Raw genomic sequence first — 27,034 nt, forward strand, 5'->3', positions numbered from 1 at the left:
GTCCTTTGCATAGTTTATTCAGAGCAAGTCCTTTTTGTATGGACACAGGAAGACTTAACAAATGTTATGCTTTTGTAACCTGGGAGTCATTTGACTCTACATGATATTTTCCTCCAGGGCATCTGTTCTCTTGACCTAAGCCTCAGCTGCCCTTACTTCCTAGCACCCCCAAAGCACGGTCCCAACGTGGGACAAGAAGGACCCAGGGCAAGCGGTGAGTTGTGTGCTACCCTGGCATCGAGATGGGCCTGGCCAAAGTGCCTAATGCTTAACTATAAGTTAAGAGCTTGATCATGGACAAATGCTGTCATGATCCAAACAGTGATACTAGATTTGGACCCTGCTAGGGTGAGGAATGATTAATCTGGCCTGAGTGCTGTGGTCTGAGCCTGTGGCAAGATGTTGCCAGGAGAGCTGCCTTGCAAGCCTCAATGTATCCCTTGATATGTCCATACAAAAATAACTAGTATTAAGATGTTAGTAAGTTCCTGGACTAAGGAAAAGAAAAAAACCTTAAGAGTGAGGAAGGGCTTTGGAGTGCCCTGCCTTAGGAAGGGCTTTCTTATGTTGATTTGGCTACCTGGCTGGTTGTAGCCTAGAGGGCAAGGTGGGAGAGACAAGTAGGAGGAGAGAGAGAAGCCAGAAGGAAGCAGCAGTTGAGCAGTAGATCCAGAGAGAGGCCAGAGCTGGGAGTGCGGGAGATGAGAAAGATTGAAGATTGAATAAACGGTAACTAATCAGCAACCAGCTTGGTCCTCATTCTTCCTTCGCCTGTCCTTGACCACCGGCCGTCCCGATCCAGTCCACACACTGCGGTTCCAGAGCACCGAACGCGGGTGGTGAGACAGAGCCGCCCGGAGAGCCCGAGAGTACACTTGCCCCTTGGCGAGCCTTAGTTTTTTACACTTTAGTATCATTACTTTTTTTTTATGTCTTTCTATGCTTTCTCCTTATTTTAAGTGTTGACACTCTCTGGACTTCCACACTCATCGTTAGTATCGATTCTACTCTTAAATGTCACAGTTAAGCTAAAATTAATCTGTCTTCTTATCTTGTCTTTTAGTTTTTAAACTCAATTTTATAATTTATTGAATTAAATGGCATAAATATGTATCATTTAAAACCTATTTATTTATATTTTGCTTTTCAAAGTATTTTGAGTTACAGATTTTTTCCATACATGCTATTTTCCTTGGCAGCTGTAAAGGCCTTCCAGATGTATCACATGTACCCCTGCCAATGTGAATTGGACTTGAATCTTCTGATAGTCCACCTGAATCCTTTCAGAATCTTCCAGTGTTATAGAACAGAATTACAGATCATTTTAGTAGCTCGGCAATTTGGGTAGAAGGCAGAGGAGTGGAGTGTGATTTCTTCCTGCTATGGGTCGTTTTCTTGTCCTAGATTTTTATTTAGTTTGTTCATTTTCAATTTTAAGTGCAAAGAATATCCTTGTCAAGCCTCTTTCCTGTGGTAATAAGGATCAGTTCATCACTTCTGGGAAGAATTTCACTATCAAAGTTCATTTCCAGCAATGTGGTGTCTGCATTTAACTGTCCTTTATTTGTTCTTTATTTATAAAACTTTGACACTTTTCCAGGGCTCGGAGTCAGTATCCATATTTTCAACTCAACAACTGGATGTGTTTCCCTTTTTCTTGAGTGATAGTCTCGTGACACATCATCCAATCATTCTTAGGTATCCTGGGGACTTTGGCCCTTGGTATTTGTTCCCTTTCACCATAATCTGTTTCTCTTTACCCAGGGTGAATAGAAATATCTCAAATTTGGTGCCCTGTGAGAATCACTGTTCTGTAATTATCAGTCTATTCTAGGCTTTCTCTTTTCCCTATATTCTCCTCTTCTTTTATCTGGTTTATGGAAGAGATATAATTAGATACCTGTGATGAAATAAGATGGTAAGATCTAACAGGAAAATTAGAATGGTATCTTAAAGTTTATTTGAAATAACACCTCTCTTGCCAGCCTCACAACTGTGGTATAAGGATAAAATGAGATGATAAATATGACTTTGAAGACTGAGGTATGCAAATTTAAAGTTGTTTTGTTGTCATCACTTTTTTGGGACCAGAAACCAGTAGCCTTGTTGGAAGCAAATTTGAGTTGTGAATTTTTTTAAGGGATATGTGATAATGGGAGATGACTTTAGGTGAAGCACAAAACCATTCTATTTCCATGTGTTTCACCTCCTCCTTTCACAGCATTGCATCTGAAATAGTGGTTTTTCTTGTTCTTTATCCTTCCAAAGTAAAGGTTGGCCTAAATTTCCTCTTTAGACTGTTTCCTGAGTGCCGAAAAGATTACTTCAGTTAAAAAAAGCTAATCTACAGATAGCTCTGTGCCCACATAATGTCCAGGATTGGGGGCAAGGGTTTTAATTAAAATGGAAGAGTTGGTAATTTCTGGACTATCTGGGAAGCTTAAAGTAGCTGTGATTTGAATGAAAGTAATAACTTTAGCTTTAAATGCAAATATTAAAGCAAGAAAGTCTGGGGCTGACTCTCAGTTCATTTGAAAGGGTTATAATTTTTCATTCTTTGCCTTAAAGTAATTGGTCCTTTATGCTCCCCAAACTCTGTCACTCTGTCTCTGTCTATCCCATGTCTGTTCTCTCTCTCTCTCTCTCCTTCTGTCTCTCTCCTTCTCTCTCTTTCTCCCTCTCACTTTCTCTCTCTCTTTCTCTCTCCCTCTCACTTTCTCTCTCTCTGTGTATGTGTATGTGTGTGTTTAACATGCAAGAGAGATTTTTTAAATAGCATCCATAAAGTTCTCAGTTGGCAGTTTTTTGTAACTCTTTAAAAGCAGTGAAAAAGCTTAGCTATTAATATTTATTTTTAAAAAGTCATGAGGATTTATCATTATTGTCTATATTTATTTAGATGAAAAAAAGCCAGTTTCAACCTTGACTTTTCTTCCAGGCTTTCTTTGCAGTTAGATTGTAAAGACAGCCTGTTACTTTATATTTTAAAATTTAAAATATATATATATTTAAAATTCTTAATTTGTTTATTCATTCACTATGATTAATAAAGTTATTGATAGCAGAGTTTTGGACATTCAGTGTTCCAAATCCAAAACCACCGTCAGTTAATGTCCCTGCACCAGTGAGCCCCTCTCCCAAGCCTTGGGTTCGCTGGCCTCATTTCATTGCATGCAACTGAAAAAAATACACATTTTTGAATATAGGTCAGGCATTCAAAAAAGTAGATGGGAATGTGATGAGTCTTATCAGCATGTATTAGAACCTCAATAATTTTGACTAACTTTTGTCATTGTGAGTAAAAGCATACTTGAGAAGAGTTACAATAGCATCATTGCTTTGAGATTTGTTATTTTTATGTGAAAGGATAATTTGTTATTAAAAAATTTATTAGGATCTCTTCTTTGAGCCGATATCTCTTGGGCTTCTTGGACTTGGATGTCCTGCATTCTCCAGCTCTGGAAACTTTTCAGCAGTGATGTCTTTAACTGTTACTACCTCATTGGGGTTGCCTTTCTATCCCTCTGGGACTCCATGGTTCTTATATTGTTTCTCTTGAATTCATCCTATATGTTTCTTACCTGCCCTTGAGCTATTTTGGGGTCTTTCTTCCATCTTCTGTTGTTGCCTGTATTGTTTCTGCAATGCATCTTTAAGCTCACTGATTCTGTCTTTGGCTGTTATCATTCTGCTGTTGAGGGCACCTACTGCGTTTTTAATTTCATCTATTGAATTTTTCATTAGTGAACTTGTGTTTGTAGTTTTCGTATTTCTACTTTCATTTTCTCCTGTATTTTATTGATTATCTATTCCAGTTTCTTTCATATCCCCCTGTAATTTGTTTTGTTGGATGTCATATCCACTGTTTCTTTGAGCTCATTAAATAGCCTCACTATTTCATCTCTGAATTCTTCATCAGAGAAATTACATATCTGGGTATTCCTTGTTGAGTCTTCAAGGCTTTATTTTTCATCCACTCCTCATAGTGGGGATCTACACTATTTCCCCATGATGCTGTCATAGTTTGGAGGTGGATCCTTCCAGTTCACTATCAATGTCCTCCCTTTCACTGTCAGTGAGGACTCTGGGTGAACTTGGTATATGGTGATCTCCTCTTTCCCTCCAAGGAAAACCTTCCTCTTTGCCTCTTTGATGCTCCTGTGTGACTTTGGTTGGGCATCTACCACTGTTTCAGGGGATGTGTTCTGTTCTTTTAGAATGGACTTTTATAGATTCTTGTGTTCATCATTATTTTGGTGATTTTAGGGAGTATTTTGGTTGAAATAGGCAGGTGGACTATTGGCCTAATGTGGTTGGGTAGCCAGGTAGCCCTCATAAGAGTTTGGTAGAGGAGGTTGAGATATGGGTTCAATGAACTATGAAAGGGAACCACTTGAGTGAATGCCACCCCCTTCCACCTATCTACCTAGGGGAGGAGGGGCCACACATTGGGGCAGATTCTGGATTACAGTTTGAATCCCAATTCAGGCATACTTCTCTGTTATTAAAAATTTAAAACCATTTTTCTACCCTGATAAACCATATTTCTCAATTTTTCCTTTTCATCTCTTATTGGAACATAAAATAAATTAATGTAATTGGAATCACATTATCTAAACTATTTTGTGGTTAGCATTTTCATTCAACATTCATTATGTCTAAAGCAAAACTTTAATCTCTGCACATAAAAATGTGTAGTTGCCCTCCTATTATGCACATAGCTATCACTTGGGGTTATTTTTCTATGAATATAATACTGAGGTGAAACATCTTTATTAAAATTTAATTTTGACTTTTTGGGAATTTTTAAATTATGTCTACTTATATTTTTAACAATAATTTAAAAGGAGTGAGAGTCCCTTGACAAATTTCAGCCCGACTGATTGTTAGAGTTGAGATTTTGTTTGAGAAGGACACAGTAGATGACTCAGAATGACCCATCTTGAGTGAGAGGTGAGTTTGCCAGTAAGCCAGGAACTCAATAGCACAGTAATCCCAATACTGATACTGATAAATTCCTTCAACTGCATTTCTCTATTGATCGTGGGTTTTTAAAAATTTAGTCACCAGAAAATTACAAATTTATTTATGATTGTATAAACCCAGTCCCTTCACAGTTTCCACTTCCCACCTCACCAATGCCGCCTCCACCCCCAATCCCATTTGTCTCCCACTCACCAATATTCTACAAGAGTTTATTTATTTAATATATTTTTATTATATTGTGTTTTGCAGTACTGTTGCTAATAGGCTTTCTGGGTTTGAAGTAAATGGTGGGATACAGTAAAAAAAAAAGTGGAATGATACACAATGGCTAAACAACAACTCTGGAACTTCATAGACTCAAAACTATCTTTGGAAGAAGAACTAAAAGAATACCCAAGTATATTTTGCTGCGAATCTCTTGCTATTTGTTCAGCAGTACCATTTGAAAGTGATTTTGTACTTGGAAAAACTGAGAGGGTGTCTACACTCTTCTCTCTGAAAACTGTATTGTCTTCTGGGTTTTAATTTCAGACCCTATCCAGCTACCTGGTGGGTGCAGAAAGAGTTCTCTGTTAGAGAACCTGAAAAAGCAGCAGGAACTTCAAGAGAATACAGGAAGAACTCATATCTCTTCAGGACAAAGTTCAGTGGTTTTACCATCAGTCACTTCAGAATTAGACAGGTTTTGTTGTGCCTGTATATTTGCTCACTACACAAGAAGAGGCATTATGCCATATAAGTCATTTCTTCTTCTATAAAACCTTGAGGCTGTAGAAGAAAAATCAGTAAATCAGGTCTTGAATGAAAAAAGGGACTAATGAGTTTTGAATCCCAATGAGTCTTAGCACAAATTATTTTATGGCAGAACCTAACTGTATCCCCCTTTTCTTTCTAGCCAAGGGGTTGTTCCTAGTTTCATCAGCAAGAGGTTATTGTTAGTTCCAAATGTCAATTAAATAACTTGGAGAACTCTGTCTTCTGAGAAGATTCATTTTAAAAGAAACATATTGTTTTAAGGGGGGAAAAAACATTAAACAGATAGTATAATATTATGAGATTTCCAGTTTTGCTTTGATTTTGTTCTCTGGGAAAGCAAGGTTTTGAACAGATTGATGATACCAGAACTGTAGTCAGGAGTTTCTCGATGGTAACAAATGAAAAATTGAAAATCCACTATGATACATTTAAACTCACAATGTTATTACTGTCTTTTCACAGATTTTGAATCTGTGCTCTCTATGCTTTTCACCAGCCAGGATCTGTGGCCACATTCAATGCTTTACAGGTTTTTAAATGTTCATTTTTATTCTTTTGACTATAGCAATAGTCCTACTTATTTAAGATTTAAAAAAAATTATTTAAATGTAGGCAAAAGCAAAAATTTTTGAAACTGAGTAGGTAACAAAGCTACAGTATTAAAATCATAAGTATAGATAATCAATTTATCTTTTATTTTTTAATTTATTTTTGCTTTTTGGGTCTCATCCGGTGATGCACAGGGGTTACTCCTGGATCTCTGCACTCAGGAATTACTCATAGCGATGCTCGGGGGACCATATGGGATGCTGGGAATCAAACCAGGGTCGGCCACCTGCAAGGCAAACGCCCTACCCACTGTGCTATCCCTCCAGCCCCAATAATTGATTTTTAATGTGAAAATTGTTATCTGATCACCATGCTGTTAAATTCTTGCCTAAAAATTTATTAAGCTGGTGCTAGTTGAGTGGTATGTGTTATTGTTTTTGTTTGTTGAATTCAGTTGACTTCTATTTTAGTTTCCTATCTAATTTGGTGTGCTCTTACTGGAATTTCACTGGTGAGTCATTAGGAAGTACCCATGACTGTGTACTTGTACCCTGCTCGAGACTTCCAGGTCTATGGTCTGGGTGAATGAGTTGACATGGTGACATATATGGGAGATGAGCGTGGCTGCCAGGGCTTCCAAAAGTACAAGGTGCCAGGAAGTTGGGGAAACTGCCCACACTGACTCTCAGAAACACCAGAGTTCTCAGTCTGTGCACTGGAGTACCTGAAATCACTTGCATTTTGCCATCTCTGCAGAGAATGTTGATGAAGAGGTGGAGTTGAGTCCTTGGCGTGGCTGCTGCAGCCATGGAATATGGGTGTGTCTGCCAGGGCTTTGGCAGGTGGGTACTCTGCCCACCTGTCCGTGCTTCTATGCATTATAGCTGTGTGACTATTTCGTTGTGAATCAGCAGAGCAGGCCATGTGTGTAAGTCAACATGGCAATATTCCTACATCTCATAGAAAATTATTATTGGCCATTTCCATGGAATAAACCCTAAAAATATAGATTTTAGTAATCAAAATTCCCATTAGCCAAACAAAATGCTTACTTGTACTACATTATTGTCAAAAGCATACAGAAACTGAACGACAGTGGTGTAACCACAATATCAGTTCCATACAGGTCTCAAATTTTTGTTTTACTGATTTCCTAGCAAATTATTGCTAGGAAATCAATAATTCTTGATTAAAATTAAACCAAGTAATTCTTGATTAAAATTTACTAGCATATCGGAAATGGCTACAAGTGTATTTCAAAACCACTCTTTAACAGTGTTCTATATCTGTAATGTTTTTATGTCTATTAATGTATTTAAGCCCATTAAAGGGCTTTATTTATTTATTTATTTATTTATTTTTTAATTTAAATTTTATTGAATCACCATGTGGAGGGTTACATAGTTCTCAGGATTATGTCAGTTATACAGTACTCAAACACCCTTCCCTTCATCCGTGCCCATATTCCATCACCAACCACCCCATTATACCTCCCGCCCCCTCCCGCCCCCCCCAGTCCCCGCCCTTGTAAGTGATAAGTTTCACTTCGTTTACGCTTTATCTTGGTTACAGTCCATGTTTCAACACATAACTCACTATTGTTGCTAGGGTTTCCCCCCAAAAACGAAAAGACAGTCCCACTGTCAAGGAAGCATTTGATGGCTCTCCATTGCTGAGAATGTAGAGATATTAAGTCCCGCTGTTTGTTACATAACTTTTCTATTTTTCCCCCCCCTCGTCCCGCGCCACCAAGATCACGCCTGTTTAGTAATCACCACGCTGCCTGACAAAGGAAAAACAAACCAAAAAAGATGGTTATTTCTCGTCATCAGCCGGCGTGGGGCTCTGGCTTAGTTGATAGTCTGGTAGAATGTCTGCAAGCAGTTTCTGGAACCAAAAGTAATACGCTGGTATCGGCCCCGGCTCAAGATTCCACCAGCGTCCCGCTGTTCCAAGTACATAATAATTTATTCCCTTGTATCCCATTCCCACGCCACCAGGTCCGTGTCAGCTTAATGGACATCATACTATGGTTAACGCCACGCCGCGTTTCTTCCCGAGAAAGAAGGATATTTCTTCTCAGCCGGTGTGGGGATATGGCTTAGTTCAGTCTATAGAGATGGCTACCACTTTGGTAGCCTTCAATATTTCAGCAGAAGACTTACTATTCTTTTTAGGATTTCCCACCAAAGTCCGACCCGTTAAAAGGGAACCATTTCATATTGGTGAAGATTAAATGACAATAGGTTGCGCGGCCATGGCAGCGGCCTCGCGGCTTTGAATTTCTGTATAAAGTCCGGGGGATGTACAGCCAGAAATTATATGTCGCTACAAACTTTAACCCTAGTATGGTCCCCCCAAAGTCCAACCCATTACAAAGGAACCATTTCATATTGCTGATGATTAGATGACATTAGGCTGCCGCGGCCGCGCCGTTTTGGGTTTCTATATAAAGTCCAGGGAAAATTCTGCCTAAAATTCTATCGCTACAATCTTTTACCCTTCAACAAAAAACTTAGTACTATTGTTTGGAGTTTCCCCCCACGTTAAGCCCTGCCAAAAAGGAACATTTACACGTTGCTGACAATCAAGAGATATTAGGTCTATCACAGCCACACAGTTTTGGATTTCTATATGAAGTCCAGGGAAAATTCTTTTGGTAATTGCATCACTCGCTGGCAGCGCCTGGGCCAGAAGCTCCGAGCACACAGTTTGGAGGCATTTTGGGGGCGCCGCTCGTGTCCAAAGTGGTTCAGTTGCCTCCGGGGTTGATCTCGCGCGGGGCCGGAGTGTGATGGAGCCAGAACTTGGGTTCTGAGCTATTGATTATCACGAATCACGAAATCCCATTAATCATCCCATTTCTCGGGCAGGGTCAGTAACATCTAATTTCGTCCTTTCCCTGATATCTTAGAAGTCTATCTCTACTCGGTCCTCCTAAGATTTTGCACTGGGGGCTCTTCAGGTTCAGGGGAATGAGATCCAGCTTATTACTGGATTTTGCATATGAATACACCATGGGGAGCTTGCAAGGCTGTCCCATGTGGGCAGGAAACTCTCAGAAGATTGCCAGTTTCTCCCAGAGGGAGAAGTAGGCTAAAGATATCTGAGAGCTTGCTTTTAAGTCTCTCTCTGGATGTTGGCCATTGATGGGATTACACACACCTGGGATCCTCTGCTCCTCTGCCGGTACCTTCATGCGTGAGGCCTGTTCGAACGTGTGGAGAGGGGCCTCGAGCATGGCTGTAGCTTAGGTTCCGGTGGTCTTCGGCCGCCGGGAGCTCTGCTCGGGGTGGGGAGGGAAGCTGGAGCCCATCCCCTATGAGGGGCCTTGGGAAAGACAGCCAGGCATGTGGGCAAGAGACTCTCTGCCATTGATTGATTATATACATAGTATTAAAAACTGTTATTTACAAAGTTATTGATAGTTGAGTTTTAGGCATATAATATATTAATGCCAATCTCACCACCAGTGTGGACTTCTGTCCACCATTGTTCCCGTATTCCCTCCCCACTCCAATCCCCACCCCATCGCCACCTGTCAACGTGACAGGCACATTAGAAATTTTTAGTGGTTGCAGCTTAGATCCCATATTTTCAATTATTTGAATATGTGTTTTGGATATATGGCTATCAATGCACACAAACACACATACTATATATATGCAAGGAACGTACGTTTATTCAGGCCTTAGTAATCTGAGAATTCTCACACTCTTTTCTGTACCCTCCACTAACAAACCATCTTGTTTCATGGTCACAGATGGAATTTAACAGAGAAAGATATCAGAAAAGCAAATTTTTAGATAGAGTGGTTATAAGCTGCTAGGTATTGATATTTTAAATAGTGTTTCCACCTTACCATTCTGTCTCAGCTAGTAACTTGGAAGCTGCTAGTAGTGTTCTATCAAGGGGAGATGATTTGGGGAAGGCTCACAGTTGAGAAAACAATAGAAGAAAGAGTGAAGTGAGAAGGGGTAAATCTTTCCATCCTGGGCATGGACAAGTCAATGCAGGTCAAAAGTGAAGACCCTAATTCTTCCAGGAATGGCTTTGTTTGTTAAATTATATGTCTTTTGCATGGACCTTGGGTCTGACAAGTTCGCAGACTTGGGTCACTAGCAATACCTTTTGTTTGCATATATGGCTTGGAAATTCCTTTTTGATAGTTTCTTAAGACTCAGTTATAGGAACAGTGGAGAAAGGGCTTGGCAGGTTGTTTTGTCTCTCAGCTAGACCTTTAATCCTAGCTCCAGTGCAAGGAACAGCACAAACGAAAAGCAAAAGCACACACACACACACACACACACACAAACACACACACAGATAGAGATAGAGACAGAGACAGAGGAGAGAGAGAGAGTGACAGACAGACAGACAGACAGACAGACAGACAGACAGACTACCCTGGCAGTGCTGTTGATTGAAAAACAAAACACTGCTCCTGATAATCCTTATTGACTCAAAGGTGCAGGTGCTATTTTTTCAGGTCCAGAGGCCTGGGGGATCCCAGAGTCTCACTTGGTGGTGGCAAGGATGAAATCCATGCCTCATGCATGCCAGCCCTGCTCTCCACCCCCAGAGCTAGTTCTCTAGTATGGCTCTTACTTTTAGGCAGTTAAATCTATTATGTAATTCAAGCTAAAAAAAATGCTTTTATCTTTTTCACTAAATGTGTTTGCTAAACCTGAAATTCTATTGCCTTGAGCAAGTCACTTAACCTATCCAAAATCATCCCTCCCAAACTCCATGAAGATGTCAAAATGTTTCTTAAATAAATTTCTTTGTATTTTCACCCACTGATTATATTTACAAAGACTTAAAGTGCTTTCTCTTTCATGGTGTCTCCTTGTGCTTTTCCTTTCTAGAGCCGGAAACATGCGAGCAAAGTCAGACTCTATTACATGCTTCACCCGCGGGATGGTGGGTGCCCAGCTAAGAGGCTCCGTTCAGAAAATGTGAGTATCCGGTGCCATGTGATATTCTCAGATGCTCTGTCTGTTAGCTAAGCATTTTGCAGATCTAGAAATAGCAGTCACGTTCAGTTTAGTCAATAGTGCGAAGTGTGTGGAAAAATTCTTATTAAATTTTACTGAGAATATAAAATTTCTGCAAGTCTTCTTGTCAGAATATGCCAGTGGAGCCTTGGAGGACTTTGTGATGTCATTGAGCTCGGCTTGTGTGCATGAAATGTGGGGAAGGGAGAGCTAGGGAGGCAGCCTGGACTCATCAAAGGCAAAGAGCAGGAGGCAGGACCTAAGGGGAAAATTTATCAGAGACTTTGCTTTGAACATATTTTATTTTAACTTTGCTATGTGAAGCAGAATAGCGACTGTGTTTGTAACGAGAACTGTCTACATTTTGCAAGCAAGATTACTTGAGATCTCTGATCAGCTCCCTTGCCTCTGATGGGGGAGAAAAATATAATTAAAAAGTTGTTTTGAAGATTTATAGTCATAGCAAAGGGTTTACTTCACATAGACCAAAGCAAAAATCGTAAAGATTGCCTTTCTACCCTGTAGGAGTTGTTCTTTCTAATGAGTTGAATATTCATATTTATCCTTTGTAGAGGTCCTATGTGATAGACATTGGATTAAAGGAAATTCTCTGCCCCTTTGAGTTCTAACAATGCTTCAGGCATAACATCCATACTTCATGGTATCGCTTATGTTTTGATTTTGTTTTCTTTCTTTGTAACAACAATGATGCTTTTCTTTTTATATTAAAAATTAATATGATTGCTAAAGTAAGTTGACAAAGCTCGTGCTTGTATATTCTTCATAGGAGAGAAAGAACAAGAGAACTATATATAACCAGAGGTAGTCAGGATCAGTACTGGTATTGTAATCAACTCCTAGGGTACTTCCTGTCATTCAAAGTCAGATGCTTATAAGCGGGCTCTTCTAGAGTACTGTGGTGTTTTCCTTAGTTCCTCGCAGATGCATCATTGGGAGGTTATTGGAGGCAAAGAATGTCAGGAAAACTCTCTAAGAAACTAAGAAATGGGACTGAATCCAACTGTCATTTCTTAGCTTTATGAAATTGCATAAGTTAATTGTTCTCTCAAACCACACTTTCCCCAGTGAGATTTAATAATTATGTTTTCTTCACTCAGCTTTCATGAATTTTACAGAAAATAAAGCATGGGTAGGCATATGCTAAACATCAAAGAAACATAAATTATATCTAACCTAGCCTTAAAATTTTCACAGCTGTTCCAGAGAGAGAATAGCCAGTAGGGTGCTTGTCTTGCATGCAGTGAACCCAAGTTTGATCCCCATCACCACTGAGTGAACTGCACCAGAAATACTCTCTAAGCACAGAGCCAAGAAACAAAAAACAAGAAAACAAACAAACAAAAAACTCCAACGTAAGTGAGGAAGATTAGAATTGTATTAGCTATGTATTAATATAACTACTATCGTGTTTTTGTTCATTAACATTCTGCACATATCCAGTGAAGAAAAAAGAGAATGTGTTATGTCAGGGTGATCTAATCAGGAAGATGTTACCAAAGAGTTTGCAGTGGGCTGAAGTCTGGGTATTTGAATGGAAGCGGTAGATTGCAGTGGTCAGAGAGAGGTAAAATGGGCATATTGCTAGGTACAACTTGTCATAAGAACTCATTAAACCATAGGTTGAATCGGCCTGGCCCAGATTTTATGTAATTTCAGAAGTCTGCAAATATACTAGGTCATTGTTTCTACTAGGTTTCTATTAGCATAGAAAACTTTCGGTTTTGTTCATCTGTTTTGTTTTGGGCTTGTCTACTTCCTTCTAAACCACCCAGGATGGTGCCTGTGTCCTTCACTGCCTAGCCATTTAGGGTCTTACTTGAATAGTTAGACATAATAGAATTCATTGATATGTGACAATCAGCTCTTTGAATACAGATCATTTGGGGTCCACTCACAAATTGACATATATCTGAGCTTTCAGTATAGGTTTAGTCAAACAAGAAGAAGGAGGTCCTGGGATACAAGCTGCTGCTACTCAAGGACAGAATCTTTTCCACCATGATCAGATCCATGATTTACCCCACCCAGGTTTCAATTCTTTCAGTAGCCTGGGGTCTGTTAAATCGGAAAAGGATATTTTGATTTAAGAGTAAGAAGCACTTGTAAGAATTCTTTACCAAAACTTCCTTTGGTAGGGGCTGGAGCAATAGCACAGTGGGTAGGGCATTTGCCTTGCACTCCGCAGAGCCAGGTTTGATTCCCAGCATCCCATATGGTCCCCTGAGCAATGCCAGAGGTAATTCCTGAGTGCAGAGCCAGAAGTAACCCATGTGCATCGCTGGGTGTAACCCAAAAACCAAAATCAAAACAAACAAACAAAATTTCCTTTGGTAACTTGTGCCTCTGCTGTATGCTTAGCTTCACAAATCTTATCTACAAATTATTTCTTTAGTAAATAATTTTTCTACAGCTTATTAATTTTAAAACAAGTTAATTAGTCAGAAGGATAGCCTAATGATTTTTTTGAAATAAGTGGCTCATGTTTTTATTAGACTGTGCCCCCCCTTCTGTTTTGGCCCACACCCGGGGGTACTTACTTCAGACTCTGTGCTCAGAGATCACTCTTGGCAAGACTCAGGAGATTGTATTGGGTTCTGGGGCTTGAACCCAGGTTAGCTGCGTGCAAGGCGAATACTCTACCTGCTCTGCTAGCTCTCTGCCCCAAGATCACACGTATAATTTCCAGTGGGAATTTCAATATATTAGATTGAGCTTAGAAGTTACCCCCACTTTCTCTCCAGGGCTCCAATGGTTGAAATTATTTGGACTAGCTATCTTAGACCCATATCTAATGATGGAAGACTGAATACGCAAGTAGACCATGGCCAAGTCAATTTATAAAAATAGTGCTTTGGTCAGTGAAAGATCTTAGTATTAGACTATGTATCTAGCATGTGAGACCACGAGTCAGAGCCTCAGCACTGCATGGTGCCTGAGCACCTCTGGGTGGAGTCCTGGTGTTTTTGAGCACTTTCTGGCTTAGCAAAACAGGCTAGGACTGAGCACTGACCATTTGGCTAGCACTTCCCCAAGCATTGTTGGAAGTGGCCCTGAGACCCTGAAATGTTTTTGGGTTTGGCTCCTATTAAAATAAATTAAAGTTGTAGGGAAGAAAGTGATGGATGATCATCTTCCCTCCCTCCCTCCCTCCCTCCCTTCCTCCCTTCCTCCTCCTCCCTCCCCCTCCCTCCCTTCCTTCCTCCCTTCCTTCCTCCCTTCCTCCCTTCCTTCCTCCCTTCCTCCCTTCCTTCCTCCCTTCCTTCCTCCCTTCCTTCCTCCCTTCCTTCCTTCCTTCCTTCCTTCCTTCCTTCCTTCCTTCCTTCCTTCCTTCCTTCCTTCCTTCCTTCCTTCCTTCCTTCCTTCCTTCCTTCCTCTTTCCCTCCCTCCTTCCCTTACTCAATCCCTTCCTCCCTCCCTCCCTTCCTCCTTCCCTCCCTCCATTCCTTTCTTCATTCCTTCCCTCATAATCTAGAGCAGCCTGCAAATGAAACCAGTCCTTAAATATAAAGCTATCAATAAGCCTAAAATGTTTTCTCTTTCTAGTAACTGTTTGGAAAGCCAAACAGTAACTTCATTAACAATAGCCCAAATGGTAGTGATTAATTAATAGCCGATTTTTCTCTAATTTTTGTACCTACTTCCAACCTTGGTTAACCAAGAGAAAACAGATTTGCTCCTCTCACCAATCACATAAGATGTTTGCTTCGTCATTAGTCCATTTACAAATTCCCTATGGCAACAGCCTCCAACTGGGCTATGCTTGAATTTTCTTCTTTTTTCACTATAAAGCTTTCTCACACCTCTGCCTGCATTTGAGTCTTTTCCAAATGCAAGTGATGTGGCTGACTCCCTTTTTTATATTAAGCACGGAATAATAATCTTTTCCTGTCTTCACATGGGATGGTCTTCATTTATTTCCACAGGGCTACAAAATGGGCTTAATAATAATGTCTAATGTACAAGTTTAAGATAAAGCCCAGCTGAGATAACTCATGGTTTTAGTACTTATTTCCCAAGTGTTCTCTGCACGCATTACTTAAAGAAATCTTTGTACCACCAAAACAGTGTTATTGAAAAGATGTCACACTTTGTCCTACTTACGTCCATTTATTTTCCTCCTTTCTCACCCTGTTTCTAGAGGCCATGACAGGTTTGCATCCCAGTACTACCTGATTGAGACCAGTTTTCTGGTAGCCCCAAAGACTACAAAATGAGAGATTTCTGAAAACAGAAAACCTCTCCCTGGTTTTCCAAGCATACCCACACATTAATCATGGACCCACAGTGATTCCTGAAATAATACACAACAAAAATAATAAAAATAGAGCCAGAAAGCTAATATAGTTGCTTTGCAAGATTTTAGAACCCAGATTTTATCCATAGTACCACATATGCTTTACTATCCAATTAGCCAGGAAAAATCCCTGGGTGCAGAGGTCAGAGTAAGCCCTGAGTATGACTAGATGTGGCCTAAAATACAAACAAACAAAAAATAAGCAGAATTTTAAATGGTGTTCATGTAGATGTGAAGAACAAGGAATTCTCATCCACTGGTGGTAGGAATGCTGGTTCAACCCTTTCAAAACACAATCTGTATAATTCTCAAAAAACTAAGAATTGTGGTTCTAGATGACCCAGAAATATCACTTCTATCCCAGTATCTATCCCAAAGACACAAAATTTCTATTCAAATAAGACATCAGTCTATGTTCATTATAGCCAAATTTCACAGAAGTCAAAATTTGGCAACAAACCCAGTATATCTATATATCTATATCTATATCTATATCTATATCTATATCTATATATATATATACATATACACACAATGGAATACTTGGCTGTATGAAAATAACTAGAAAATACCTAAAGAGTGCAATTTGTACTACATGGGTGAAAGTGGAGGGTACTCAATAGGAGAGAGACATACAGAACACTCTTGTATTTGAGATACAAATAAGCATAGGAAGGGAATAACTGATGATCAAAAGCAACAGAATCTGAGAGCTGGTCTACAGAACAGAGGTCACCGTGGTTAGAGACTTAGGGGTGGGAGTGTGGAGGAGGGAGGTGAGGTGGGCAAGGGCTCAGTGGGGATATGGGGGTCCATGGTAGCAGTAAATGGCCACCCTGGTTGCTGCTTGCATCAAATCCTACGATCGACACTATTGTAGGATAGATTTTAAAGAGACACTGGAGAATAACTGAGATTTTCAATGGACTGAATGTTTTCTAAAATTCTTACTGACACTAATGCTCAGGAAATCACAACATTTCTTAAACAAAATCAAACATAACAATTTTTTCTCACATTTTACTTTGTGAACCTAAAAGGGAAATATCTTGCTCTAAAATTTTAAGGGGGAATTAGAATTTGTGATACTGGAGATCAGAAACAGTGCTGATGGTATGCAAGGCTAACACCTTAAATTCTGTACTATCTCTAGCTCTCTGCTCAAGAGGCTCAGACATTTTAAGTGTAAAGGTGACTTACATTTAATTTTATTTTGATGCTGTGGAGATAGCTGTCAATTAAAAGAGCCAGTGAGTGTTTAGTAGACAGTATTTTTCCATGAAGTTAATATACTTCCTTCAAATTGGGAAATTTTGCTCATATTTGATTAATGTGATCAGGCTTATCACTCCTAAAAAATCATGTGGGACTTAGACCTAAAACATTTATGATAGCTGGAGGAGCCTTTTCTACAACTTCCACAGATCAAAGCAATCTTGGGTGTCAGATTTGGAAGACTCAAGCTCATGCAAATTCCTCTTTTTACAAAGCTAAAAATAAGACCCAAGGATGCACATTGGCCTGGCCTCAGATTTAGACACTCTGGTTCTCTATTACTAGATTTATTCTTCGTGTCTTCAAATTGTATCTTATTTTTAGGCATTGAAGCCAGCACTGGGTCCAGAGCCAGGAGCACTTCTGTTCTGGGGCAAAGTAATAATAGTAGCTGGCACTTATCAGGCAAGTCCCACTTAAATTCTAAATGTTTTACATACATTAACACATCTAATCTTACCAGTCCTGTACCAACTAGGAACTATCATTATCCTCACTTTCCAGAGAAGCAAACTAAAATAGATTAAATTAACTCTGGTCACACAGCTGGTAAATGGCAGAGACTAGGAAAAGGTTAAAATTTTTTTTTAAAGAAAAACTGACTTTTTTTCTCTTCTGCCACTACAAACCATTTTCATATATTACTTCTGGAGACTGAAAGGTTGTGTCCAGTTAGTTTTGGGGTCACACACACAAAGGCCTAGAACCTTCCTAACCAGAGTTGGTTTTTTTTTGTTCTGGTGAGAGGTGGGATGGCATTGATTCAGTGTATGAACTGTGCCTGCTACCACATTATGGTAGGTGCTCCTGTACATACATGTGCAGGAAGCCATCAGCAAACTAGTGGGTCACCATCCTCTCCTGGGGCAGGATAAGTTTTCCTGTGTAAAGCCATTATTTCTAGAGCATAAAGTTCAGGAGCCATTAAATATCTTCAATGTGAGTCACCTTTTGCATAAGAATTTTTTATGTGATCCTTCATGCATAGAAATATAAAATATACATACAAATCAAAGATTTATTGATAATAAATCACAAACAGATCGATTTAAATGACCTCCACATTTAGCTACATGATCTAAAAAAACTGGGAGCCAAATATATAAGTGAAGACCCAAATTCCCAATAAGGTTTCTTGTCTGAGGGGATGTAAATGCAAAAGGGACAGAGAGTTATTCAGTGTAGTCATGGAAACAAAACCTAATGTTTGGATGGTGGATGTGATAGGTACAAGCCTGTACTATGTACACTATTGACAATTGTTTTGTAAAAAGATGTGCTCTCATGTGGTCTACTTAGTAGAATTTCTGGGGAATTCCCAAAGATGGGTGCATTGGCTCTGTGTGTTTGAATTTCTGATGTGCATTTAGTGGGTATACTATGCATAATCCATGGTTCTACTACATATTTTTATCTTTGTTTTGAGCTTTTAAACTCTTCACTGCCATTGTTATAAATAGGCTCTAGAATCACACCCTATGTTACTTTGCAAGTCTTTAAGGGGTTATATAAAAACTTAGTTTGGGAGCCAGCATGATCTATAAAGCATATATGAAATGTTTGTTTTTGGAATACCTTTTTATTTATCTATTCTATTTACTTGTTGTTTTGGGAGCCACGTTTGGCTGTACTCAGAGTTTATTCTTGGCTCCACACTCAGGGGTCACTCTGGTGGTCTCAGGGGACCCTTATAGGGTGCCGGTGATTAGACCCAGATCAGCTGCATACAACTTGAGTGCCTTACCTACTGTGTCACGGAATACTATTCTTTTTATTAGTATTCTTTTAATACTCTCCAGTACTGGAAGTTTTTATTCTTTAAATCTTATTCCATTCCTTGTTCTCTATAGTACAATATATTTCTATAATTCACAATTCTTTTCACATCTCTACAGTGCAGAGTGCTTCTAACACTGAGACTGACCTGGAGTTCTCATTTGGAAGACATGAAAAGCTTCAGGAAATCATCTGGGATGAACTGGCATTTATGTATGTGTCTAATCAGGAGGCACAGTAGACATTGGTCAGGTGTTGCCAGTGTCATACTTTGTGAGATCTACATTCTAATAATGGTTCATGCGGTGTTAATTGCTTTAAAAAAAGGATAAAAGAATACTATCCTGTGACATAAAATTACTTTAAAGTCTGTAAAGTCTTTTTTAAAAAATGTCTTTTTAATTGAATTACCATGAGATACACAGTTACAAAGATGTTCATGATTGGGTTTCCATCATACAATGTGCCAAAAGCCATCCTTTCACCAGTGTGTTTCCTATCACCAATTCCTCAGTTTCCCTCTCACACTCCCACCCCGGTCTATGGCAGCTGTTTTGTAAAACAGCTTTTCTTCTCTCTCTCTCTCTCTCTCTCTCCTTCCTTTTGGGAACTATGACATACAATACAGGCACTGAAAGGTTATCACATATATCCCTTTACCTACTTTTAGCATTCAGTTCCTGTTCAGAGTGATCATTTCCAACCATCATTGTCATAGAGGTCCCTCCTCTATCCTAACTGCCCTCTGCCTCCCACACACCTATGGCAAGATTCCAACCATGGAGCAATCCTCCTGACCCCTGTTTTCCCTGGCCTCCTATCATGTTTGTTTTATACTCCCAAAATGACTGCAATCATTCTCTCTGTCCCTCTCCTTCTGACCCATTTTATTCAGCATAATACACTCCCTGCCCATCCGTGTGTAAGTAAATTTCCTGACTTCATTTTTCCTTTTGGGCTGCTTAGTATTCCATTGTGTAGATGTACTGTGGTTTCTTTAACCAGTTTCGGTTCTCAGATGCTTGGATTGTTTTCAGACACTGGCTATTGTGATAGTGCTGCAACATAGAAATACAGCTGTGTATGTGATTTGGGGCCCCCAGCATATATTTTGCTGTGTGATTTTGACCCCCAGGGTATATTCCAAGAAGTGGTATTGCTGTATCAAATGGGAGCTCAATTTCTAGTTTTTTCCTGAGGAATGTCTACATTGTTTTCCAAAAAGACTGGACAGGTTGGCATTCCCACCAACAGTGAATGAGAGTCCCTTTCTCCCCCCATCCGCACCAGCACTGTCTGTTCTTGTCTGATGTGTGTCAGTCTCTGTGGTGTAAGATGATGTTTCATTGTTGTTTTGATTTGCATCTCCCTGATGTTTAGTGACATAGAGCAGTTTTTCACGTACCTTTTGGCTACATAAATAAAGTCTTGTAGAAACATAGAAATATTTGATCTTTTACACATTGTCTATGAATCTCCTTTGTGTAAGAGCAGAGTTTATAGTTGCAGGAGAGCCTCTGTGCCCTGTGGAGCCTAGAATATTTATTCTCTGCTCTGGTCTAGACTCTATCTGCCAGTCCTTTAAGTACCAGACAGTTTGGGTGAAGGAAAAGGAGATGTCTCTCTACCTACTTGTAATAATAATTCCTTAAGGCCCTCCAAACTCTGAAACTATTTTGTTACCAGTTCATGTCTACTTTTTTTTTTTTTTTTGGAAGTGCTAGGATTCATAGCCAGGAGTCACATATGCCAGGAAAGAACTACTGTACTGCTGACCCTCATCCCATCCTGTTATTTTGTTGGTGACCAGTGGAATGAAGCTCATTGATTGTTTTCTTGAGCCCCAGTGATTTTCAGTCAACAGGGCAGTAGTTCAGTGCGAGGGCCTGCGGGTGTGGCTCTGATTTGGCCCTGTGGTACCATGGATTGCCCCAGCCACTGTGGTGGTGCTTGGGAGTTTCCAGGGCCACACAGGTGATGTTTGGTGCACCCAGACAGCACTCAGTGGATTGTGTGCTACTGGGAGTGAGGGTTGGACCAGGCGAGGAATTCACTGCTGAGATTTACATCTCTGCACTGCACCTGTTCTCTGGCCTCCGGGCTAAAGTTTGTGCCTCAAGTGAAGGATCATTCCAAATTTCTGAGCTGGAGTTGGCATTGTTATTATTGTGCTTTGTTTCTTTCAATATAAGTAAATTGAAATTTATGAGCAAGTATATCGTAAGCATTCGTTGAAACCTGCAATAATCTGGAACCTGTAGATTCGTTTCTTATTGCACCTGACACACAAAAGTAATGATAACCAGCACTACCAAACTCCAGAATATTCAAGGACAGTCTTGATTTAGAGCATACTTTCTTGAATGGTCCTAAAAGTCCAATATTTTCTCTCTATATTGTACCCAAAAGTGAAATAAAAGCTTTTGTAATACAGATGTACAAATAATAATTTAAATTAAAAGGGAAGCAAACGCCTAGAATGTATCAGTATGGCACTTTGCCTACACAGGGATTTCTGGTCCTAATAATATGTCTCTAGCCTGGAACTATGATTCTGAAGCTGATTTGGAGTAAAAATAAATTATATTCAATGTTTTCTATAGAATTTGACCCAGAGGGGAAGAAAGAATTTTGCAGAAACACAGCTAGCTATGAACATAAGTTTGTTTTATTGGTGGAGATAGTGACATTGGTCTCTGATAGAAGGAAACTGCATTTTGCATATCAATCATTTTGTTTTTAACATATATCTGAATTTAACCTCTTAGAATATCCATTATAATGCCATTTAGGTTTGTTACTAAATAATTGTAATTAATAGATAATGTAATAATAGATATTTGATTGACCTTAAAAATTTAAATAGGTATTAAAAATATAAACGTGAAGTTCAGAACAAGTATCTCATCACATTTTTTATACTTTGTAAATGATACCACCAAACTTCAAATCCAATAAAATGTTGGTTTTAATACATGAACTCTGTATTACTCAGAATTCTTATTTTATTCTTTCATTTTAGAAAAATTAATTTATTGCCTCTAAACATTAGGTGGCTTAGAACTTAAGGATGATGAAACAGATAGTTTCTCTTTATTGTACAGTGAAAGAAGTCAATGATTTTGTTTATTATTTATTATTTTCCACTTTTCTTCATTGTTTGTTGACACCGGAATATGGACAGGGTGGATGTGTGGCAATGGGGATTCAGTTCACAACCATTTCTTGCTCTGCGTGCTTTCTTTTGAGACCCCACTGGTCTTTCCTAACAGTAGAGCTGTCAGAATCTGCATGGCACTTGCAAATGAAACTTGGCTCTGAACTTGTGGCCTAGTTTGTGGGCAGGTGCTTTTAGTTAGTAAACTATCTTCTATGCCCTTCTTCTGGCACATCACAAAAGAGCGGGGCTGTCTGATTATCTCAGTGGATGCTGCAGCACTGGAGTTTGAACTCACAATTTTGGATTTGTTGGACTTTAAGCTCCTTGAGCCATCTTTGGAGCATTGATGTTATTTTGTTACATAAAACAAGTATGCAACTAAAGGGAAGTGATAAGAAAGCATAGACAGGGGAAATCATAAGTTTCTGAGATCTGAGAATGCCCAGACAAATAATGGTTGGACCATGTCAGAAAGATATGTGCACAGGAGCCAAAGAAGTTAGGAAGACAGGAGGTTTCCTGCCAAAGGCCTGTGCTGAGACCTCACACTCAGAGAAAATATAGCACACCAAGAAATAAAAATGAAAGTCAGTGTGGCTGTTCTTCAGATATAAAGGTAGGAAGGCAGTGCATAAGATACAGAGAATGAATGAATTGGTGGAAAGAACAGAGAGCTGTCAAGTTGCAGAACTGACAGGGTTCTGACAGAGTTCTGACAGTTTTAGATAAAGATGGTGGTAGTAGTAAAAAACGAGGAATAACCTTCTGGAATAATAGCAATAAATGGATTGGAATTCAGTGACCTTGGGTTTAGAATTTATACTAGACTGGCAGTCACCTTAAAACAATGGCTCGGTAAGCAGAAACATTTGAGTCAGATGAGGAGTTGAGGAAAAGCCTTTCTTCAGGTTGCTTTACGTTGGTCCTTATTAAAAGGCCTTACATTTTCAAGTGAAATTGCTTCTAGTTAGTGGCGGAGAGCAGCAATGGCGAAGAGTCTGTGCCCTTTTGTCCTCAGAGCTTCTTCACATTATTCTACTTCTCTGGTGGAGCATGGTGGCCAATGCTCCAAAGATGGCTCAAGGAGCTTAAAGTCCAACAAATCCAAATCTCAACCTGCAGGTGAGAGCTACTCCAGTATCCTGAAATCCAAAGTCCAAACTATGTGTTAAGTGAGTTCAAGGTCTAGGAAGAAGAGAGTTCCAGAATTTTGGTATCCTGAAGTAAGTCCTCAGCTCGTTGAAAGCAAATTGAAAGTAAGGAGTTAACTTTGTTTCAAATTGAAAGTTAACTTACCAATAGTTATGTGGGACCTAGAACTTCCTGAGGCTCCTTGCTACAATTCACTGTTTAACAGATAGAGATGGTAGGGAGCATAGAGCAGTTTTAGACTTCATGGTAGTAGGGACCTTACCTAATTCATCTTTGTAACATTACCACTTCAGAGGGTTTTGATGAATTATAATGTATGAATTGAAAATAATTTTGCTAAATGTATTATTTACATTAGAATTTGTAAAGAACATTTCAATACAATATATTTTAGTGACATTCCTATCAAAGAAATTTTAAGAGTGTGTGTGTGTGTGTGTGTGTTTGTCTGTGTGTCTGTGAGAGAGAGAGAGAAAGAGACAGAGCGAGACAGAGAGAGACAGAGAGTGATTGGGCATATACAAAAATATTTGCAGATTATTAACTATCAATAAAGATATTTGCTGCGCTTGACCAACCACATAGCTTATCTTTAGGAAGAAATCTGAGAAAAAGGAGGAAAACCATTTATTGGAGAACTTGCTTGGATAGCAGTTATTCCATATTCTAGCATTAATTGTGATGAGCAGCTGAATTGTCTGACGCCATCTGCCCCTTCTGTAATGCCATAGTTCAACATGTCAATCACTTATTGGCTGCTCCACTGACTGCCTCATCTATTAATTATAAGCAGCCTTCTCCTTTATGCCTTTGATACTTGACCCCAGCTTATTACAAACTAAGACCATTCTTGTAGCCCACCGAAGTTCTTCCAGGATTCCAACATCAGTCATTAAAAAAAAAAAAAAAAGAATCTGCTGCTCAGAAATTCTTTCCTGCAGGACATTTGGCACCATTTGGGGGTGAATAGATTGAGCATTCCTTAAAGTCATGGAGACATATAGGTAGTGAAGTTTTGAAAGCGTATTAATTTCTTTAATTAATATGTACTAATTTCTTAGTGCTTGTATTTCTCTATGCACACCGAAAGGTCTTTGAAAATGAATCAACACATACTTTTGTTTATGATCATTTTAGTGAAAACAGTTCTGGTGATCAGAGACTGAGAAATAGCTCTTTGTTTCATAGTAACACTCCTAAACTTTAGCTATTTAATACTAGCATGTAGTAGCTTCAGTGTTTAGGAGCTCAGAGGGTGTGCAGTAGTTTCTCAGTGGTTTGCTAGCTGATGGCCAGAGGGCCTGCTTCTTTGCTTCCTTCTTCCCTGCCATGCTTTCTCTTAGGTGTGTGTGAGTAGCGTATGTAGTCTCTGTTATTTTCTCCTGATAGATTATCTTTGTTACCGTACCTGAATCTCACAAAACATGTTTGTTTTTCTTTTAAATTGCAACTCTCTTCTGAAAGGTTTTATCATCCACTGATCACATTTCTTCCCTTGTATATCTGGGTCCATTTATCTTCATCTCTTCCTTGACTTAAGGGAAGTGTCTGGGAAGAGCTTGCCTTGCTTTCTTTGTCCTACATAGCACAGCTAGTCTTTACTTTCACACAGCAATGCCATAAATCATGCTGCTGTCTTCTCATTAAGTGACCCCAGGTGCCCATTCTGCTTCTCCTTGTTGACCTCTGGACATTTCTCATGTTTAGAATATTATTCTTGCAGAATGAAGAAAGATGTTTCTGTTACAATATTCTGGCTTCTGAGTCTTGGGTTTTGTTTGGGTTAATGTGTTCCTTTAGGGAAAAATTTATGTATTGGATGTATATATATATGTACAGACATATATATGTATGTTTCTCTCTCTCTCTCTATCTATCTATCTATCTATCTATCTATCTATCTATCTATCTATCTATCTATCGGTTGTCTATCTATTGATCTATCTTCTTGCCTTAGAGTCAGCTAGGGTTGTGACATTAGAAATAAGATACATTTATAACTTTATGTGACCTGAATTTGGTGCAGATAATTCTGAGACAGTGATGAATGTCTCCTGATAAACACTAGAAAAATATATTTGAAAAATAGGAATGATACACTCAGTTCTATTAAAGTGCAGGAAAGTGTTTTTCTGGACTTGAATCCTGCAAACCTTTCCGATGTACCAACCCGATGGCACACACAGACGGTATTGGAAATACTGCATATATTATCATACATAATACCCAGAAAACTCATAATACGAGGATTACTGTGCATGTTTTACAAGTGAGATAAAGAAATTCTAAGTGTAATACTGTGCACATAGGTGCAAAGCTGGGGTCACCTAATCTAGCACTTTTTTTTTCATCTTTCCACATCTCTATGGAAGGCTTTAATGCAATGAAGTTATTTTATTTTTTATTTTAAAAATGTATTGAGGTATTATTGGTTTAAATTCTGTGTAGGTTTCATAAATAATGTTTTATACTTTAACAAATGTATACCCAACCATTTCCACCACCACTGGAGGTCCAGTTACCATCCATCACTGTCCAATCAATCCCTTCACCCTAAACTCCATCCCTTCAGCTAACCACAATTCTATTTTCAGAGTCCCAGGGTGCTTTTGCTTAATAATTTGACTTGTTTCTTTATATTCCACATATGGGGGGAATTATATGATATTTGTCTTTTCCCCTTTGTCTTATTTAACTTAGGATCATTCCATGAATTTCCTTTCTATTGTTACAAATGTCAGGGTTTCATCTCTTTTTTTCCCCTTTAAGTTTATTTCCATGATTTGCCTGTAATGCTTCCAAAGTAATGTTTTGGAAGCAGACTCCTGGGTCTGTCATCAATCCTGGTATGCTGAGAATGGACTTGTATTTCCTTTTGGTTGTAGTTTTGGGAGAGGAATAATGAGGAAATGATCATTCTGTCATGTTAATGATCACAAGTACGTTTGAATAATGTAATCCTGCTTCAGTCATTTAATATATCCATTTCATTGGATATATTGACTTCCACATATAAATTTAGGGTTATAAGGTTACTTCAGGCTCTGTGCCCAGGGATCACTCATGGCAGAGCTTAGGGAATCGTCTGTGATTCCAGGTGATCAACTAAAACTGGCAGTGAGCAAGGCAAACAACTTAACTCCTCTATTATCTCTCCAGCCACAGGATATTCTGTGTGGGAATGGCTCAGCAAATTCTTCCACTCACAATAAATGTTGGGTCAGATCAGTATTGAGAGGGACATCTCATATTATTTTATGTTCCCAGCTATCTACTGAGCATTGATGGGACTTAGAGACTTGTTAAAAATCAGAGGGTCAGATGCTGTGTTGTCATGAGCTTGGGCATAATGGATAGTAAAGATCATGGAGTTTGGAAACTTTCCTGGGGTTTGATGTACCTCCAAACTCCTGCTAGCTGGGAAACTTTGGTTAAGTTCCTGAATTTTCTCATAGTTTGTTCTCTTATCTGTGCAATAGTGTAAAAAATACCTATATTTTCTAGCACAATTAATTGTGAAGAATAAAAGTGAATATATGATCATCAAGCAGGGAACCTGATCAAACTTCATAATGTTGCTTTTTCTTGTTTTCTTTAAAGAATATTTTTGGGAGGGGTACACCTGGCAGTTCTCAGAAATTTCTCCTGGTTCTGTGCTCAGTGAGCACTCTTGGCAGGGCTCAAGGGTCAACATAGGATGTCAGGAATTGAACCCAGGTTGGCTGTGTGCTAGACAAATGCCCTACCAGGTACTATTTCTGTGATCTCTTTTTTGGGAGAAGTTTATTTTGTTATATCTGGTGGGGGAAGTATACTACAGACTGATTAGAATGAGTGAGTGGGAAAGTCCAATGATTTCTATTCAAAGACTAAATGCTACTGAGAGATTCATTTTCTGTAGCAACCCCAAGCAAATTCAAAACAACTAGAAACATGAAGAGAAAATAGTACAGTGTCCAATACTTTCTCATTTCTTAAAGAACTTAAACTAAAAGTAAAAAATTCAGTGTTAACATATGCATGTCAGGATTTTTTGCAGGGAACAATTATATCTTGTCATTCCTTTAC

At 39.1% G+C, this 27,034-nt stretch overlaps 1 protein-coding gene across 2 annotated transcripts in view; it reads left to right on the forward strand.

The window, feature by feature from the left end:
* ZMAT4 (zinc finger matrin-type 4) overlaps nt 1–27,034 on the forward strand; it is a 529,730-nt gene that overhangs the window by 144,640 nt on the left and 358,056 nt on the right. For both annotated transcript variants that reach the window (XM_055141948.1, XM_055141954.1), the window contains exon 3: nt 11,160–11,249. In XM_055141948.1, coding sequence (XP_054997923.1) covers nt 11,160–11,249 — 90 coding nt within the window. The remainder of the gene's footprint in view (nt 1–11,159; nt 11,250–27,034) is intronic.

The sequence above is a fragment of the Sorex araneus genome, chromosome 1 (assembly GCF_027595985.1).
Source record: "Sorex araneus isolate mSorAra2 chromosome 1, mSorAra2.pri, whole genome shotgun sequence".
NCBI classification, from domain to species: Eukaryota; Metazoa; Chordata; class Mammalia; order Eulipotyphla; family Soricidae; genus Sorex; species Sorex araneus.